Here is a 19731-nt window from a genome sequence, read left to right as displayed (position 1 = left end):
TGCCCCAAAAAAGCAGCCCTGGCTACAGGAGGCTGATACAGAAGCCCTGAGCTTACCACCAGAGGACCCAACAGGTATTTCAACCCTCCTACCCCCTTACTCTCTGGAGACCCTTCTGCTAGAAAGCACCATCCCCTCCTATTCTCGCCACTACCAGTCACCCACATTCACTGAACTGCCTCCACCTTTATCCTAATTACCAAATGACTATATAAAGATCCGTGGGTTAGATATAAAAAAGGGCCTTGCTGCCCCACATTTCACATGATAGATTGTTGTACTTGCTACTACCGTGATATTGAAAAATGGCGCAGACTCCACAGCCAGACCAACTGACCACACAGTTCCTTACAGTAGAAGTACTCGATGAAAGATTAGCAGCACTGTTCGAGAAAATCACGCTGTCGCATGCTAATGAGTTATCCAAACTATCAAATGAACTGAGAGGTGAAATATCCTCAATCGGATCCCGTACAAACGATATGGAGAAAAAAATGGATCAACTCACGGAATATGTTAATACACTAGAGGAAGAGAATGCTACCTTAAAGGATGATATGACTATTCTGAAACTGCAACAAGAAGATCAGGAGAATAGGGATAGACGCCAAAATTTACGGTTTAAAGGAGTCTCAGAATCTCTTAAAGATCCAGAGATAAAACCCTTTCTGACTTCACTTTTCCGCAAACTGGCTCCGGAAGTAACAGATGGAGATTGGAGACTTGATAGAGCCCACAGATCACTGGGCCCGCTACCTGAACCGGGCAAAAGACCCAGAGACATAGTGGCGAAATTCCACTTCTACGAAAGTAAAGAGGTCCTAATGCGTGCTGCGCGGAGACATGACTCGATAGAGCATAACGGTCTTCGTGTACAAATCTTCAATGACATTTCAGTTTCCACTCTGCTTAAAAGGAGAGCTATGCAACCAGTAACTGTGCTCCTCCGCAAACAAAACATCCCATACAGTTGGGGCTATCCATTCAAACTGCTAGTGAAAAAAGATGGCCGGATACTTTCAATTAACAACATAAATGAAGCTGACTCCTTCTTACAGAAACTGGGCATCTCGCAGACAGTAACAGAGACTCGTTCGAATGTCTCGGCGAAACATGCTCGATCACCCCAAAAAGAGTGGACTGAACATCCTTCCAAAGTATCCCGTGTTAGCAGCAGGCGATCAGCTAACCTTATCTAATATGGAAACATGATCAGACTATCGACCAGCTTGGAATCCTTATACAGGCTTTTATAAGGAGCCCAGGGGAGAGCCTCCCCCTCCACGACGCCAGTCACTTAACCCCCACAGGTGTAGTGGACAGGCCACCACCATACTCTGTAGTGCCCTGAACTCAGAGTACTGTTTTTGCTATTACTCTTGTCCCGTAATTTTGATTACGGGCAAAGCTTTTGCATAATCGTTTATTAATGATATCCTTTTCTCTATTCTATCTACTAGCACCAATTGCTAAGATGATGCTGATTTATGTTGTTTTTGACATGCTATGTTGTTACTTTCTCTCTATTGCTAAATTTGCTTGTTGCAAATGTTCCGACCCTCATTATTTCAAACAAGACTATGACTCTATTCGACCTGTCGCAGCCCAGCACTTTCCTAAATACGAATTAAGATTGACACATGACGCAGATTGGGTTCTACCCCACAGACATACACAGTGAAGCTCTTTTCTTATAATGTAAAGGGGTTAAATTCCATTAAAAAGCGTAACCTAGCTCTAAAACAATTTATAGACTCAAAGGCTGAAATTATATTTATCCAGGAGACGCATTTCAAGAAGGGGGGCTCATTAAAGTTCGCCCTTAAACATTACCAGAATACATACACTGCAAGTGATGTATCAGGTAAAGCAGGGGTTGCTGTCCTATTGGCTAATGGTTCAGGAATTAAAGTCATAGATCACAAACTAGATCCGAAAGGGCGTTTTATCATACTTAAATGTCTGTTGGGGGGGACCCAGTTTGTACTGGCCAATCTTTATGCTCCGAACGTAAAACAAATTCAATTTCTCACTAAGGTGATGACTTTTATTGAGAACATGGACTGTCCAGCCATGATTATAGGAGGTGATCTAAACTTACTACATTCCCCTTATCTAGATCGAGACTCTTTAGCTAAACCTGACCCCCCTACATCCACAATTAAATTATCTAAAGATTTCCGACAATGGATACGATCTCACCACCTTTTTGATACCGTTAGAATCTCAGATCCTACACAAAGACGATATAGCTTCTATTCCCCGGTACATAAAACCCATACAAGGTTAGACTATTTCCTGGTAACAATTCCGATTTTGAGACTTATGCTCTCAGCCGATATACTGGATATATCATGGTCAGACCATGCCCCCATAACTCTGGAAATTAAATTAGAAACACTAAGTCCCAGACCCTACCACTGGAGACTGAATGAATATCTCCTGCAAAATGAGGAAACTAAATCCCTCCTACAATCATCTATACAGGAATACTTTTCAATCAATACAGGTTCGGTAGATAAGATATCGACCCTATGGGAGGCCCATAAGGCTTACTTTAGAGGACAATGTATGGCTTTAGGGGCAAAGAGAAAAAAAGATAAGCTTGTGCAGATCCGGGAAGTTTCGGAAAAAATAAAAGAGGCTGAAAAAATCTATACCCAAACCCCTTCCCGTACAACATTGAAAAAGTTAGTATCCTTAAGAAACCAATTGAAAGACTTATACATGAACCGCACTGCTAAATCCCTACTATGGTCCCGACAGAGGTTTTATGCCCAAGCGAATAAACCCCATACTTTGATGGCAAGGATGCTCAGGGGCCCTAGCCCGAAACACTCGCCGGATAAAATCATCGATTCCTTAGGGACACACCATTTAGACCCACAACGAATTGCGGACGCGTTTGCCGAATATTACACAAAACTCTATTCTTGCCTGGAGAAGGGGAAGCATCCCGAGTTCAATGAAGAGGTATTTTTGCAATTTCTAGCCAATTTGGACCTACCAAAATTACAACCTGAAGGTATTAAAGCTTTGAATGCTCCTGTAGATAGAGAGGAAATAGAGCTAGTTCTTAAATCACTACCCTTGCATAAAGCCCCAGGCCCAGACGGTCTGTCATATATATATTATAAGACTTATCAAGATATTTTAAATCCCTATTTAACTCAACTGTTCAATGTCATACTTGAAGGGAAAGAACACCCCCACAACCTAGGTCACTCATATATATCAGTAATCCTTAAACCAGGTAAGGATGACACTGATTGTGGCAACTACAGGCCGATAGCTCTTCTAAATTCTGACTATAAGATTTTCACTAAAATCCTAGCGACCAGACTGGCAAGTTTACTACCTGACCTGATCGATAAGGATCAAGTCGGATTTATTAACTATAGGCAAGCGGGAGATAACACCAGACGTACAATTTCCCTGATAGACTCCCTTAGACATACGAAAACACTGGCTTTATTACTTAGTTTAGACGCGGAAAAGGCCTTTGATAGGCTTAGCTGGCCATACATGTTTAATCTTTTACAATATCTAGGCTTCCAGGGCCCATTTCTACAGGCATTACGTTTTTTATATTCTGCCCCCTCAGCCCAAGTACGCTTACCACATGCTACCTCTGTTAATTTCCCATTAAGAATGGCACACGGCAGGGATGCCCCCTTTCACCTTTACTTTTCGTGCTCTGCATAGAACCTCTGGCATCCGCTATACGAAATTCACCGGATATTTCGGGTATACAAATAGGTCATAAGCAGTACAAATTGTCATTATTTGCAGATGACATTCTCCTCACTCTTACCAACTTGCATATCACACTCCCGAATCTGCATAAGCTTCTACGTCAATTTGGGGACTTGTCGGGATACAAAGTGAATACCACTAAAACAGAAGCCCTCCCCATTAATATTCCTCCAGACAAACTCAACCTACTACAAAATAGGTTCACCTATAAATGGTGCCCCACTTCACTGAAATACTTAGGGGTCAAACTTACCTCGGACTATGATTCACTATACACCAACAATTTCCCCCCCCTTTTTGTAGAAATTAGACAATTGCTTACTAAATGGTCTCCTCTCAAACTATCCTTCTTTGGGAGAATTTATAGTGTATCGATGACTATCCTCCCTAAACTTTTGTACCTATTTGAGACCCTGCCAGTTAGGATCCCAATGAGTTCATTACGCTCCCTACAGAGGGATATAATACAATACGTCTGGGCCTCAAAATTCCATAGAATACCCAACACTGTTATGATCACTCGGAAGGAACATGGAGGTCTTGGGCTACCTGATATTATTAAATACTATCTGGCTGCCCATTTAAGGCAGGTGGTGCCATGGACTCATTATTATGCATATACTAAATGGATGGAAATCGAGAAAATATGGCTGGCACCAATACATCCATGCTCTCTCCTATGGAGCGCCAACCTAGTACACACCCCCCTATTGAAGACGATACAATTTACTAAACATATCTGGTCCTACAGTAGTAAAAAATTTGGCTTAATATCTCAAACATCCACGCTAATCAATATATTGTCCCATCCTGACCTACCTAATAGCTCCATGTCCTACATTGCAAAACATTGGTTAAAAGAGGGAGTTTTTCAACTAAGACACTTAATTGATCCTCTAACCAAAACCATGTTCACCCCAGAGCAAGCGAAGGTGAAATTTAAACTATCGTCACTGATGCTTTATAATTATCACCAAATTAGACACTTTATACACTCACTAAATGGATCGTGGTCATTCGAAACGCCCACACCTTTTGAGATGCTATGCGCAAGGGGCCATACTCAACCTCATCTCATCACAACGATATATCGAATACTAGCCACCCCGCTAACTGATATACTTACACATAGATATATGATGAAATGGTCACAATACTTATCTATTGATATTACACCCCCTATGTGGAAGAGACTTTGGAATGCTTCTTCTCTACTCCCCATATGTACAACGCATAAGGAAACTTATTATAAGGTCCTCTTCCTATGGTATAGAACTCCTGAGATTATCAATAAATGGAATCCAACCATTCCTAGTTCTTGTTGGCGTTGTCAGAAAACGCAGGGCAGCATATATCATATATTCTGGGAGTGCATCCGTATACGTCCTTTTTGGAGCAAGGTTAAAAATATTTTGAGCGAAATCTTGGAAACACAATTAGAGTGTAATCCATTGAATATGCTACTGGGATATCCATACCCAGGACAGACACGTAAAGCCAGTAAGCTCTCGAATATTATTCTAAACACGGCTAAACGTTTGATAGCCAAACATTGGCGTTCAACGAACACGCCAACTAAAGATGCTTTGATTAACGAAATTATGGAGGTTAAGAGATTAGAAGAGCTCACGGCTCGCCTAAATGATACACTAGGCAAGTTCAATGAGATCTGGAGGCCATGGGATGTATGGCGGATTACACAAGACTATGGAGAAATACTCTGACAATACCAGAATATATAATATTGAAGGAATTTATACTTCCCCTTTCTTTCACTACAAGTACTAATAACCTCAGTGTGTGTGATTGCTGTAAGGGCTGCGATGGGTCGAATCTGAAACTCGTTTCTCTACAGTCTATCCTAAACCTCTTTCTCCCTCTTCACCTTTCCCACTTATCTTCCTACTTTTCTGGTTTTGTTATTGCCAACACTAGAATAGATACTATAGACCCAAATGCGCATCTGAATGCTTAAATTAGTCAGTGGGTCAAACAATGACGCTAGCAATACACATTAAGTGTACTAGGTGTACATTCATATCTATATTCCACAGGTAATATACACGTACACGTAATATTTTATTGAATCTACGAATTGAAAATTAGTCATTATGTTGGAAACAATAGATCTGTGACAAGGGGATCACTTGAGTGTATGATCCCTCTGGGCCTCAGGTCCCCCTTGATGCAGATGAAAAACTTCTATAATCTAACTCCGATTATAATAGTTAAGCGCACATGAGTGGCAGACATGTGCAACTTCCTTAGCTCAAGAAAAGTTGTCAATACGTCAAAATACTCGCTATCTTTTCAGTTAATGGTTATATAGGGATATGTTTGTTTACTCTATCCACTTGGTTATGAAGTTTAGAAGTCAATATGGTTGGTTGACCTATTGTAAAGGAAAATCTGTTAACAATGTAACCAGGTGTACTACTACTTATAGATCCCTTGTATCATTATCATACTCTCTGTATGCTATGTGTAAAACTTTAAATAAAGAATTTTTAAAAAAAAAATGCACTTGAACTCATGTTGTAGATTAAGAAAACGCCTACAATTTTGCCAGTACAGGCTCTCCACTTCAGACAGGCACCTCTATGCGACTGTTGGCGTCCATCCCATGTGGCTCCGTGCACTCCGCATAGCTCTCACTGCCCGTCACTTCCTGGCTCTGTTAGTCTCCACCCAACATGTTTCATCACTTATCTCCAAATAGAAAGGAATGACCAGCACTTCAGCATTCATAAAATGACCCGGGCAAATGAATAACTTCTTATGGTGTCACATACAACGTGCCTCCGCCAAAGCACAACTTCCATTACAGTAGAACAAGAGAGAAGGCGGGCACCGATGCTCGTGTACCTTTAAAACATTTATTGGTAGCAGATGGAAAAGCCAGAGGAAGCTCCTGATGGAGAGCGCTCTCTATCGGGGGGCCTCCGCTGACTTTTCCATCTGCTACCAATAAATGTTTTAATGTTTCATCACTGCCTCGTGATTGATCAAGAGCACGGAGACTGAAGGGACTGCCAGGATATTTAGCGTATGGAGCCACATGGAGCGGACGCCAACAGCCACAGGGAGGTGCCTGACTGAGCAGGCAGCAGGGGAGAGACCGTACTGGCAAAACTCTAGGCACGATTTTAATCTACAAGCATGTGAGTGCATTTTTATAATAAAATTTTAAGTTTTTATATGGATTCACAATATGAAAGGCATTGTTTCATTCTGATGTCATCTTGCACATACTGGAACCATTGTTTTACTCTGAGGCCATCCTGCACACACTGAACTGGGGCCTGATGTACTGAGGTATCTCGGCATAGAGTGCACTCTGACCAGTCTAAGGCTTCTTGCACACTACATGCGATTCCGATTTTGATACAATCTGATTCTTGATTCCGATTAAAAAAAAGTACTACATGCTGCTACGTTTTGTTTAATCGTATAAAAAAAAAATCTTAATCGCATGTGGTGTGCCAGAGGCCTATTAGTGGTCACACCGACTGGGTGAGTTTGTTCCCCGAGGTGCCCTGATGGTGGCTGAATTAACCTGGATTAGAGTGATTAAGAAGAGTACTGAATTGTGCAAGAACTTTTACATGAAAAGGGACTTTTATGGATGAGCGTTATAACTATGTGTTGTTTATTTTAACCGGATTTGAACTCCATGCAGTTAAGTTATAGACTGTAGTGCAGTTTCTGATTTAGGAAGTAAAAATATAGCAAGTGAAACTATAAAAATGCAAGTGAAACTATAAAAATGTCTAGAGAAATTAATCCCAGGTTGTGATTTTTTTTTAATGCCAATGTCAAAAGAACCCTGAGGCTTTCTTTAGCAAAACATCCACTACCAGTGGGGTATGCACATATGTGTATGGATTGGTGATCATATGTCCATATCCTTGTGAAAATAAGCATGTGTGATGTCCTACTGAATATAATTTCTATTTGAACGCATACAATCTTTATCAGCATTGTAATCATTTTGTTCCATTCCTAAAGTGCATAGTCTTGCTTGCTTTATCCACTTGGATGTGTGATATTCACAGAATGGAGAAGAATCTTACTGGCTAACACAGGAACTGTCCATCTGAAAAAAGTTATGATCCATGAAGAGGTCAAATGCTTCTTTCTTCCAGGTGCGCCTTGTGTACTGATAGCCACTGAGGCTGCTCAGTAGTTGCACACAGGCTCGGTAGCTGGGGGCGTTGTGAGCACTGCAAGAAGAAGTAAAGCATGTCATCTTAACACCAATTTAATCTATTTGAAATGGTAGAGCAATTTTAAGTGTTCCTGCAATGAAATTATGTAAACATTTAAGATAGCACTCATATGTCAAAGCTCAATGTCACTGCCAAATCTTTTAACAGTCATATACCCTAGGCTCACTATTGACTCCAATAATTTCTGTGAAAACTAAGCTCAAAGAAAATCTAGTCTGGCAGAGTGACAATGCACTTGGAAGACCAGTCACATTCTGCAATCACTATGCTAAAGACTGAAGACCTCAGAAGATTGGCCTTCATGCTGGTTCTGATGTGTCACACCTGCTCATTGATATGTGCAACTTTCAAAGCTGTGCCTGTGATGGAGGTCTCCTGGCTTCAAGCGTGAGAAGAGTTTCCTATATTTTGCAGTTTCCTCATTTATAATAACTTGTATTAAACTTTACTATAATTACAAATCTCGAGCAAGAGTATCAAATGTTCCTTTTAACAAAAATGAATGCCTTTTAGTGGTGGCCTAAAATGTTCCAGTAGATTAACCACACTGAACAAACTTTTTTTTTCCTGTTAACCTCCTTGCCGGTTATCCCGAGCTCAGCTCGGGGTAACCTGCGCAGGATATCTCAGGCCCCGCTGGGCCGATTTGCATAATTTTTTTTTTGTTACAAGCAGCTAGCACTTTGCTAGCTGCTTGTAACTTCCGATCGCCGCCGCTCGCCGCCGATCCGCCGCAATCCGACGCGCCGAGTCGCTCCCCCCCGCCCCAGAGCCCTGCGCTGCCTGGCCAATCAGTGCCAGGCAGCGTTGAGGGGCGGATCGGGATTCCCTATGACGTCCCGACGTCCATGACGTCGGTGACGTCATCCCGCCCCGTCGCCATGGCGACCGGGGAAGCCCTGCAGGAAATCCCGTTCTCAACGGGATTCCCTGCATACTCTGATCGCCGAAGGCGATCGGAGTGGGTGGGGGGATGCCGCCGCTTAGCGGCTATCATGTAGCGAGCCCTTGGCTCGCTACATGATTTAAAAAAAAAAAAATTTAAAAAATGTGCGGCGCTGCCTCCTTGCCGGATTTTTTAGACCGGCAAGGAGGTTAAAGAACAAGCGACACCCATGCTAACCTAGAAATAAAACACACATATATAAGTAGATAAATACTACCTCTACTTACGTAACAGATGTATTGTGCTCTCCACGTAACGATTCCTGTGAATTTTATAAAGGAAAAGCAGAAAATCCTATTCTAAGCAGTGGCCATCTTGCCAAGCTAATGCTGACATCCTATCCTCCCTGACTCTTGTTTTCCCCCCTCCCTTCTCTTGCTCATTGTGTATTCACTAGCTGCCCTCCTCCCAGAGTCTTTAGACACTCCCACCGAGGTGTATACTTGGAACTACACTGTCTTATCCTCCAATCGCTGAGTCACCTCAGACTTGCTTGTAAACACAAGTGAGCAGAGGTGTTTCAGATAAGAAAGCTAGGCAGGGAAATAAATGGAAGAGGAGGAATATATTATAGATAAAAAGAACTCCCAGCATTCAACTGTTTGGCATTAGGGCTAGTGCTCCTAAAGTATGTGATAACTCCAAACCATAACAGCAGAAAAAGTTTTGCAAGTTTTGAATGCAGGATTAGCATCTTTATCACTTAATACACTCAGACCAGTTGCTGTTGAAATTTGATTTTTTTTATGGTGACAATGCCGCTTTAAATGAAAAGTGTCAAAGAGACAGAAATAGATTTAGTTTCATTCTCTCATGCAGGCTCAGCAGTCAATGAGCTGTGCTGTGCCTAGCATGGAGCTCTCCAAGCTGCAGGTGGCTCTTTTACCTCTGAAACCAGGAGATAACGGCTTTACAGAGTTTTTATGTCACAGTAATAAAAGGTTTAAATTGTGGAACAGGATTCATGACACCTTATGTAACATGATTGATTTGGCTTCATGATCTTCAGAAACCTGCTGGATTTCATGTATGGTTGCACTAACTCACTGGCTCCAGCCTGCTGATCACCTGACAACTAACGGATAAACAGTAACCAACACAACTGTCATCTTCGTGTTTACCATTTATCTGCATCAGTGTATTACTTCAGCTAACATCTGGAAATATGCCTGAAGAAGGGGACTAGATCCCAGAAAGCTTGCATCATTTAAAGGGACTCCGAGCTCACGGAAAAAAGAAAAGTTGTACTCACCAGGGGCTTTCTCCAGCCCAGTGCTGGTCGGGAGGTCCCACGCCGGCGTCCTGGCTCCTCTCCTTCTCCCCGCTCCGGTATAGCTGACAGGCCGCAGCCCGGGCGACACTCCGTGGAGTGTCGGGCTGCAGCTTCCGCGTATGACGCGGATTACGTCACACGCCGGCCGCCTCGCGTCATCACGGCGGCCGGCGTGAAAGTACTGCGCATGCGCGCTTTAATCGCGCATGCGCAGTACTTTCACGCCGGCCGCCGTGATGACGCGAGGCGGCCGGCGTGACGTAATCCGCGTCATACGCGGAAGCTGCAGCCCGACACTCCACCGAGTGTCGCCCGGGCTGCGGCCTGTCAGCTATACCGGAGCGGGGAGAAGGAGAGGAGCCAGGACGCCGGCGTGGGACCTCCCGACCAGCACTGGGCTGGAGAAAGCCCCTGGTGAGTACAACTTTTCTTTTTTTCGTGAGCTCGGAGTCCCTTTAACTCTATTAGTTAGCCATTAAAAGGTATTAGTTTTTACAAAACGTTGTTTTTTTTCTACCTATGTAATATGTCACAGTACAAAGAAAGACACCTGTGCAGCCCCCAGGAATAGCAGTGGTGAGCTGCTTACAGATCAAGCTGAATATTGGGCACCATTAGGTAACAGGGAAGCCTCCTACAGCTGAAAGCCAGCTGACCTGAAAGGAATATAGAAGCTGGCATATTTATTTCCTTTTAAACAATGCACACAGCCTGGCTGTCCAGCTGATCCTCTACCGCTAACACTTTCAGTCCTAGACCCTGAACAAGCATGCCGATCAGATGATTGACTGCATTTGTCGTATGCTTATTTCAGGTGTGTGATTCAGACTCTAAGCATAAAAGATCAGCCCGACTCTAGGCAACTTGTATTGGTTAAACATAAATATGGCAGCCTCCATCCAAGCTATGCTAGTCTATACTACTATTTCAAGGACTAGGTCACTCACTATTCTACACCTTTAATGTTCTTATGTGGTAGTGTACACTGTGTGAGCTCGGAGTTTACCTTGTTGTCACATATTGCCAAAGCTCATCATACATTCTCTGAGATACAAGCTTCATCTGAGATCAGCAGACAAGCGCCCAGATATCTGGATAATTCTAGTCTGACCATTACATGAGCGCTTACTGAGATCAGATAGGCAAAATGTAACATAAAATCACCTAATGATAGCTCTATCTAGCTAAATAGTGTATAAGATTACCTGTGGTTGCGTAAATACGGTACTACATAGTGCATGATATTGACAAGTAGAGGAATGACTTTTTCCTTTTCATCACTGAAAAACACCATATCCAGCAAATGAGCAAGAACCTGCGAAAGCACAATATAAATGACAACATTTAGCAACATCACATGATAAACATGACAATTACAGCCATTAGTGTAACTCAGATAGACTACCAGGCCTGTGGGTGCTCAAGAGATAAATCTCAGTTTAAAGGATGTTTATTTCTCTTTTTCTATAGGTAAGATGAAATACAAGGAATGTGGTCATGCAGGTAAATTGGTGTGAGGCATCAATGATTAGAATAGGACTACCATGTGGCACCTAAGCTTAGAAGAGACAAGTAAAACCCATGATAAGTGTTGGCCATTTGCTTACCTCAGAGAGTAAAGTAAGAGCATGAACACTATACACTGATGGGGTGATATTTGAGATTTCCATGGCTGGAGACAGCATAATGTCTGAAAAGGAGTGAAACACACGTTAAACAGAAAGTACCACTTAAACAATTCTAGAGCTCTGTTTTTAAGACATAAAGAATACCTTCAACTTCTGATTCTAGAGTGGTTCCATCCACAGTTATCTTGGGGGATGGTTTCACCTCCAGATTCCTTCTTAGCCACGTAGTCTGCTCCAGTGACGATCCAGCAATTACACCAATGGCATCTACAATTTTGTGTGTGACGTCCTACAGAAGAGAAGGTGGGGAAGGGTTATTTCATCATCAGTGTGACATTAGTTCATGTAGGAATAAAAAATTCCTATATAAAAATTCTTTCATATTGTCGTCATTATGTAAATAACATCATTCACATTGTCCTGGCACCAGTTTCATGCTTGTATTACAAAGCTGGTAGAGCAAACTCACCCCATCAAAAATCCCTGGCACAATTGCCCATCAGCCAGTTTTCTTGGGGAAGAGGCAGAGCTGGCCAATAAGAGCAGAAGAAGGGGAGTTCCTAATTGGAGGGGGGGCGGTTAACAGCACAGGAGGTCTGAGAGCGGCACGGAGGGGACACAGAGGCTTAGAATAGAGCAGGCAACATGCCTCTTTGTCCCAACTGCTCCACCCTGTGCCACCTGCTGTACCCTTCCTGTATCCTGTATACTGGGTATCGCAGCAACTGAGGTCTGATGTGGGTGCAGCGTATTAAGTGCACCAGAAAAGTAGTCTTTCCTAAGGATAATCAATGACATGAAAATAATTTCTCCTTTCATTCAGATTTCATGTAAATTATATGCAGCTTGAAACTGGACCAGAATATCTTCCTGTCAATTTTTATTGGCCCAAGTTCAAGCTAAATATGACATTTAAATGCAAGGAGAAATGGTTTGCATCTCACACCCATCATCCATATCTGTCATGTGATGTCTACAGGCAGCATAGCACCAGTTAGGATTTAGCATTGCAGATTATGTTGTCACCTGCAGATCTCTCTGGTCTTTCTTGTTTTCCAGCGTGGGGTTCTTCAAGATGAACTCATTCAAAACTCTAAATTTAAACATAAAGGTGTAATGACTTCAACACATCTCAAATGTACAATTCCAGTTGCAATAAATATCAAATATTTTAATAAATCTAATTTTCACTTAAAATTCAGCTTAATAATTGTATGCCATAATTGTTAAGTTACATATGGACTATATATTATGTAAACTTAATTTAATAGTCATGTCTTCACCACAGACTGGCAGCAATGATAAGCTACCAGTAAGCAGAGAGTCAGATCTTTACAGTTTTCAATTAAAACACAGGTATCGAACTCCAGGCCTGGTGGGCCAGATTCATGCCAGTGTTTAGGATGGACTGAGAAGAGAGGAATGCGTTCTACCTGATGGACCACACCTTGCCTGATTCACACCTATCAATTAATTTGAGCTGTGTCAAAAATGTGTGAAGACCTCGGCCCTCGAAGGACCGGTTTGACATCCCTGGGCTAAAGTCTCAACATAATGAAAACAACTGTAAAATACACATGTATACCAACATATGAGACATACATTTGTGCCAGAGTAAAATGCACAGTAAACTGTTTTTTTCCATGCAACTACTACTAAGGGCTCGTTCATACTGTGCGCTTTTTAGTGTGTTTTTTTTAAGCGCTGCCGATTTTTACAATCGCCATAAAAGCACTTAATGCAATGTTGCTCCATGTGAGAGTTCTCACATGAGCAAGAGCTTTCTTTCCGAGTGCAAACGCGGGTCCTGCACCATTTCCTGAGCGTTTGCGCTTCAATTCAAGGTATAGGGAAATCGCACAGCACGTTGAAAAGCGATTCGGTGAGTGCTTTTTAAAAAAATACATTGTAATTATTCAGTTCTAGGTCAAAGAGTTCACTTTCTGATTTGTCTTCAGGAAGAAAATCTCAAATCGTCGGACAAAAGCACTTAAGAAAGCAAAAATTGCTCAGAAAGCGCAGGGAAAAGAGCTTTAAGAAGCGCTCACAGAAGAGCTCAGCGCTTGAGATTGCACTGGCGAGATATAATGTGAACTACACCTTACAGTAAGTATTATGGTCTGGCAGCTCAGAACCTCTAACTGACATGCAGGATTTACATGATTTCCTTTACCTACAGAAGCACTTTTTGAACTGCAACAACTCGGTCCAATTTCCAGAATAGTGTGCATGTGAGTAGGCTTTGTATAGATCTTTGTCAGGGATTGCTTTTGAATAAAGAATAAAAGAAACCATGAGGAGATAGTCGTGAGGAGATGGACTAGTCCAAAACCTGTCAGTAAGCAGCACAGAGTCATCAGATTAATAACACCTATTGTAAGTGATAGACAGGAGAACGTCTTTTATAGTGCATTCTACTGTATGACAAATGTACTTCTTATATGTATAGGTACATATGTGTTTTACAATACTATCCCAGGCTGTTAGAGTTTGGGCCTGGTCCTCTAGGTTAGTACACAATGGGAAAAAGGAATTTAATACCCCTCTTTGACACAGCTCATAGCTACCTGAATCCTACAAAAATGGCCGACTTCCAAGTCTCAGAATATGTGGGCATTGTGTTGTATAGTTAGGCCACATAACCTCCCATGGCCCACTAACTTCCTATGCTGAACTGCTATCTACAATCCACCTCCTTGACACCACTTTCATTACCTCAAGTTTCAAAATGCATTCTATGCACAGTTCCTAATCTTTCCATCCAAGTGTCAACTTCCACTACATCTGAACTTCTTAACCCAGGTCTAGGCATGCATCAGATAAGCCTACGTTACTCAGGCAGTCACAGCTCATTCAGACTCCCTCACCCTCCCCTTTAAAACCCTCTAACAATAAATAGGATAACTCTGGTACTGCACTTGATGACACCTGTGAACCCACTCTCCAGTTATATCCTATGTCAACTTCACTTTACACTATAAACACAGATCAATCTGATATGGGACTACTGGTTTTGCAACGACCTTGTGCCAACCAAGAGACCCCCGACTTTACACAAGTTTTCCTTTTCCTTTCTTCCGAGCTCTTTAGTTCTTTTTGCAGCTATCCCGTGGACTCTGTCCCTCATGTGTTTACTCTTTTATGAAGCTGTTACAATCATACTCAATCTACAAGTGGTTTGCAAACTTAAAATTGTTCTTTCTTTAAAGAGAAACTCCAACCAAGAATTGAACTTTATCCCAATCAGTAGCTGATACCCCCTTTTACATGAGAAATCTATTGCTTTTCACAAACAGACCATCAGGGGGTGTTGTATGACTGATATTGTGGTGAAACCCCTCCCACAAGAAGCTCTGAGTACCGAGGTACTTCTGGCAGTTTTCTGTCTGTGAACCTTGTTGCCTTATGGGAAAAAGCTGTTTACAGCTGTATTCGACTGCCAAAAAAAGCAAGCAGCAGCTACATAACCTGCCCACAGTAAAAATGTCACCATGTGATAAATGTCAGAATGTAAATCAGGGAGAGGACAGATTTTACAATGGGCAAACACTGACTAAATCATTTATACATCATTATTGTAAAAATTAAGCACTTTTTTATTACATTATTTTCATTGGAATTCCTCTTTAAGCATGTATGTATTTCTTACATAAAATGTAATCCTGTACTTTTATTACTAATGGGTAAACTTTTTTTTTAAATAAATAATATTATGATAGTTGATGCTACAAAGGAAGCATTACCCCAGTATGAGGAACTGGCCGGGGGCTGGAAGATTGAGTTGGTTTGAGTCTTTCAGCAGAACAAGAAAAGAAGCCCAGCTATCCACGAGATTGGATACCGGTACCCTGTAAGGATATAATCAGATTAACAACGTTTGAAGAATAATAAAACAAAATACAGTCTATTAAAAATATATGGTTAAATAGATCTTCATATGAAAAAGGTATTTGAAAAGATTTTTACTTTATTCAGTGAATGTTGTCAGTTATCCAAGTCATTGCAATAAAGTCAGTTTATAATAGTTATAAAAAAAAAAAGGAAAGGCATTGTGTTGCAGAGAACAGTCTATCACTCAGCTAAATACTCTGATACATTGCCACATGCATCTAGGCAGTGGCAATGTGGTCTAAGCTACTGACAAGTTGACAGGCACGGGGAGGAGAGGAGGCTGCATAACCAACTACACTACAGAAAAGTTGTCAGGGAGCAGTGAGTAATGCTGAACTAGCTAGCACCAGCCCCATTTTGGTGTTCAAAGGATGAGGTAGTTATATAGCCTTTAAAGGACAACTGTAACAAGAGGGATATGGAGGCTGCCATATTAATTTTCTTCTAAACAATACCAGTTGCCTGGATAGCCTGATGATCCTCTGCCTCTAATACTTTTAGCCATAGACCCTGAACAAGCATGCAGCAGATCAGGCATTTATAACATTATTGTCAGATCTGGAAAGATCTGTCAAGATTAGCTGCATGCTTGTTTCTGGTGTTATTCAGACTGTACTGCAGCCAAACAGATCAGCAGGGCTGCCAGGCAACTCTTATTGTTTGACAGGAAACCAATATGGCCACCTCCATATTCCTCTCACTTCAGTTGTCCTTTAAGCAGAAGGGTCATTCTTCAGTAAGCTAAGGTGCACATTTTGGACAAAGAAAAAAAACTTCACAATAGGTGTGAAAGAGACCATCTACAGCATGTCAAACTGGAAAAACCATCTCTGAAAATAGAAGGGGCCATCAAAACTATCATTAACACACAATGTTGTTTTTAACATCTTCACCCAAGACAATGCATACCTTCACTTACGTGACTTATACAACTTGTTGATCAGATTAAATTAACTTGATATATAAATATCTGGGCATTTTTCCACTCATTTCAAATGAAGTAGCCACTTGTATTAGGGCCAAAAATATCTAGGTGTCTAGTTTGAACTCCCTACATTCTTTGAATACATCTTTACATACATGCAGAAGATATGATTTTTCAGTGCACGCTATAACAATATCGCATACAGAGGGATACTTAATGAATGTGTTGCCAACCATTTTTGGAAAGCAGAAACAAAGTGCAACCAAACTGCCATTTCCTGGCATACTGATGCATATTCTCCTTTGTCCCTCTCCACACTGCAAATTCCCTCTCTCAGTCTCAACTGTTGGCAATTCATTGGCCTCATGTCCCAGTGCCATCGTTCGCGCTAATCAGATTTATGCTCTGATACAGAATTTGTATTTATATATTTTTTTTACATAGCAATGCACCCAACCCCCAAACCCCTATCCATACTGATCGATGGCAGTCCTCCACTTCAGGGGTAACCCAACTCCACCCTCAGACAACCCATCAATGATCCTCCTGGCCATAGGTGCTTGGACTGCATTTCTCAGGTGAGGCCCCCTTCCACAAACCCCCAGTGTGATGCAATGTTGGATTGGTGTGGGACCCACACCAATCCAACATTGCATCATACTACAAAGCCACACCCTCACTGAATTACAGACTGTGCAGGGGAGGTTAGTGGTTGTGACAACCACCATTCCCTCCACTCAGTAGCAAATGGAAGGGGTGATTGGAATGTGTGCCATTTCTTTTCCCAGAAGGGACAGAAGGAGGCTGGGTCATTGCACTTCTGGGGGGCTGGGCAATTGCTCTTCTTCAGAAATCCAGGTGGAAGTCAAATGATGATGTCATCACTGGAACAGAGTTCTCATAAGTATAATGAGGGCATAAAAAAGGGTGGACACGGAGGTAGGAACAAAACAGAATATGGTAGATATGCTTTATAAATATGAGATCATTTCTCATTTATAATGTCACCTCAATAATTCGGCCTTAACAAAGTCATCCACTGAAATAATTCTCAACATCTACTGAAAGCATCATGTAAATTATACAAATGGAATCAACTATAATAAAATATTAGTAATTATTATGCAACGGTAAGATTATGCCTCAGGAATTAATAGGTTACTAGGTAAGTAAAAATAAAATTATGATAAAATCTTGGGGTAAAAAGTAATCAACAGAATTGAAAAAAATGACAGTTATCATGCAAGTAACACTTTAAAAGTTAGTCTTACCTCTGAACATAGGCATAAAAGAACTGTAACATGCAGACCTCAAGCGAAAGGTGCTTCTAAAATATTAAAAATAGGAGGAAACAGCTTAGAAGCAAAATAACACAGCAAGTTAATGTGGCATCCAGATGCCACTTAACTATAAAGATACACAGTGGCTTGCTGCAGTTCTTCATGCATAAGCCACAGCAGTCACTAAAACTGGGGGTACCAAGATGCAGCATAGCTAGTCATGGGTCACTTGGTGTTTCTCATCCAATCACAATAACTTCCTAGCAACGGTCATTTATGCAAGTATTCTTAAGACTGACAGGTGTCAGTTTAACATCATGATCACAATTCAAATGATGTAGGTGTTATAGTCCATTTTTGCAAGGAAGCCATAATAGGATATTGAATGTGGAAGCACAGGGATTTAGAAGGTAGAATAAAGCCCATCTATAGTCAAAAATTACAACCAGACAGCAATGCTAGTGATGTGTGTGAGGAATTGCCCTGCCTGTCTTACATGCCAATATCATCCTTTTTTGTAGCGTTGTGGTGTACCACCTGATTCCCCTCCCTTCTTCTCACATGTCATGTTACTGCTGCCCAGATTTATCTTCCATAGCATATCATTTAAGTGGCACATGCATACACACATAGCATAATATTAGTCTAAGGGAGGTAGAACCACTGACAAGACAAATAACATATCGCACTTTTCGCCTGGTGGACTCAAATCGCCAGAGCTGCAGCCAATAGGACGCACTCTATAGAAAGTAGCAGTGTTAGGAAGTCGTGCCCAAGGTCTCCTACTGAATAGGTGCTGACTTACAGAACAGGAAGAGCTGAGATTTGAACCCAGATCAGAAGCAGAGCCCTCGACCAGTACACTATCCAGCTGAAGGATTACCAATCTTGGCAGCCTAAATGCAATCCTAGCTCCCCAAAGAAGGACAAGCAAAGTTGGAGGGTATCAGGCAGAATACCACTACACTACAGAAGAGATTGCATTTAGGTAGGTAGTGCTGTGCTTTCAACATACCCCTGCTATGCAATTTACATTTTTGACTGTAGAGCCGCTTCAAGGACTTATGTTGGCGATACATGCTAAGCCAATCATATAACAAAACCATTCTACAATCTACAAATCTAAGCAAAAACTGTATTTTAAATTAATAAAGCTATCAATTGGCTGTGACCCTTTTCAATCAAACAACAATGGAGAATGCGGAAACTTTTGATGGACTGAATAAAATCAATTGCTTTAGTTTCCTTTCCAATAATTTTAAAATTGAACTAAAAGATGACCGTGTTAAACTCTATCCATGAGTGACCAGCATTAGTGTTCTCGGCAAGCAGCTATTGCAGAGATGATACAGAGATGTGAGTGGAAGCTTCTCAGCTATTCTTATGGTGTTAAATTTCTAAGGTTGGAGAACACACAAATGATCTGGCACACCTGCACTGGAGATATGTGTGCAGTCACTCAACTGCTACTGCTAATACATCTAACTTTCAGCAACCCTAGGTTTCAATATGTGCTTGTGGGTTGCATACACTTGTCACCTAATTGAAAGCCATTTGTTTTGTTCTGTTTTTTTAACTTAGATCTTGGTTTGATGGATCACTTCTATTCTCCAACCTTGTGACACTGTAAAGATACCCACTAACTGCACAATTTTTAGTGAATGATCGCATTTTATGAAACAATCGGACAATTGAACTGATCAAGAGGCATGGCAGATTGTTTTCATACATACTTTTGCAAATTACTTCCATACGTGCTGGATATGTGCTGCAAGTCCCGCCCAGGGAGGTATCGAAGCCACT

At 41.5% G+C, this 19731-nt stretch overlaps 1 protein-coding gene across 6 annotated transcripts in view; it reads right to left on the bottom strand.

Moving 5' to 3' along the window:
* DOP1A (DOP1 leucine zipper like protein A) overlaps window positions 1-19731 on the bottom strand; it is a 103479-nt gene that overhangs the window by 12952 nt on the left and 70796 nt on the right. For all 6 annotated transcript variants that reach the window (XM_068281543.1, XM_068281545.1, XM_068281544.1 and 3 more), the window contains 7 exons: window positions 17920-17975; window positions 15576-15680; window positions 12859-12925; window positions 11977-12121; window positions 11812-11894; window positions 11410-11519; window positions 7830-7979 (listed from right to left, as the gene is read on the bottom strand). In XM_068281543.1, coding sequence (XP_068137644.1) covers window positions 7830-7979; window positions 11410-11519; window positions 11812-11894; window positions 11977-12121; window positions 12859-12925; window positions 15576-15680; window positions 17920-17975 — 716 coding nt within the window. The remainder of the gene's footprint in view (window positions 1-7829; window positions 7980-11409; window positions 11520-11811; window positions 11895-11976; window positions 12122-12858; window positions 12926-15575; window positions 15681-17919; window positions 17976-19731) is intronic.

The sequence above is a fragment of the Hyperolius riggenbachi genome, chromosome 4 (assembly GCF_040937935.1).
Source record: "Hyperolius riggenbachi isolate aHypRig1 chromosome 4, aHypRig1.pri, whole genome shotgun sequence".
NCBI classification, from domain to species: domain Eukaryota; kingdom Metazoa; phylum Chordata; class Amphibia; order Anura; family Hyperoliidae; genus Hyperolius; species Hyperolius riggenbachi.
The sequence above is the reverse complement of the archived record's forward strand: the minus strand, read 5'-3'. Positions and strand labels throughout refer to the sequence as shown.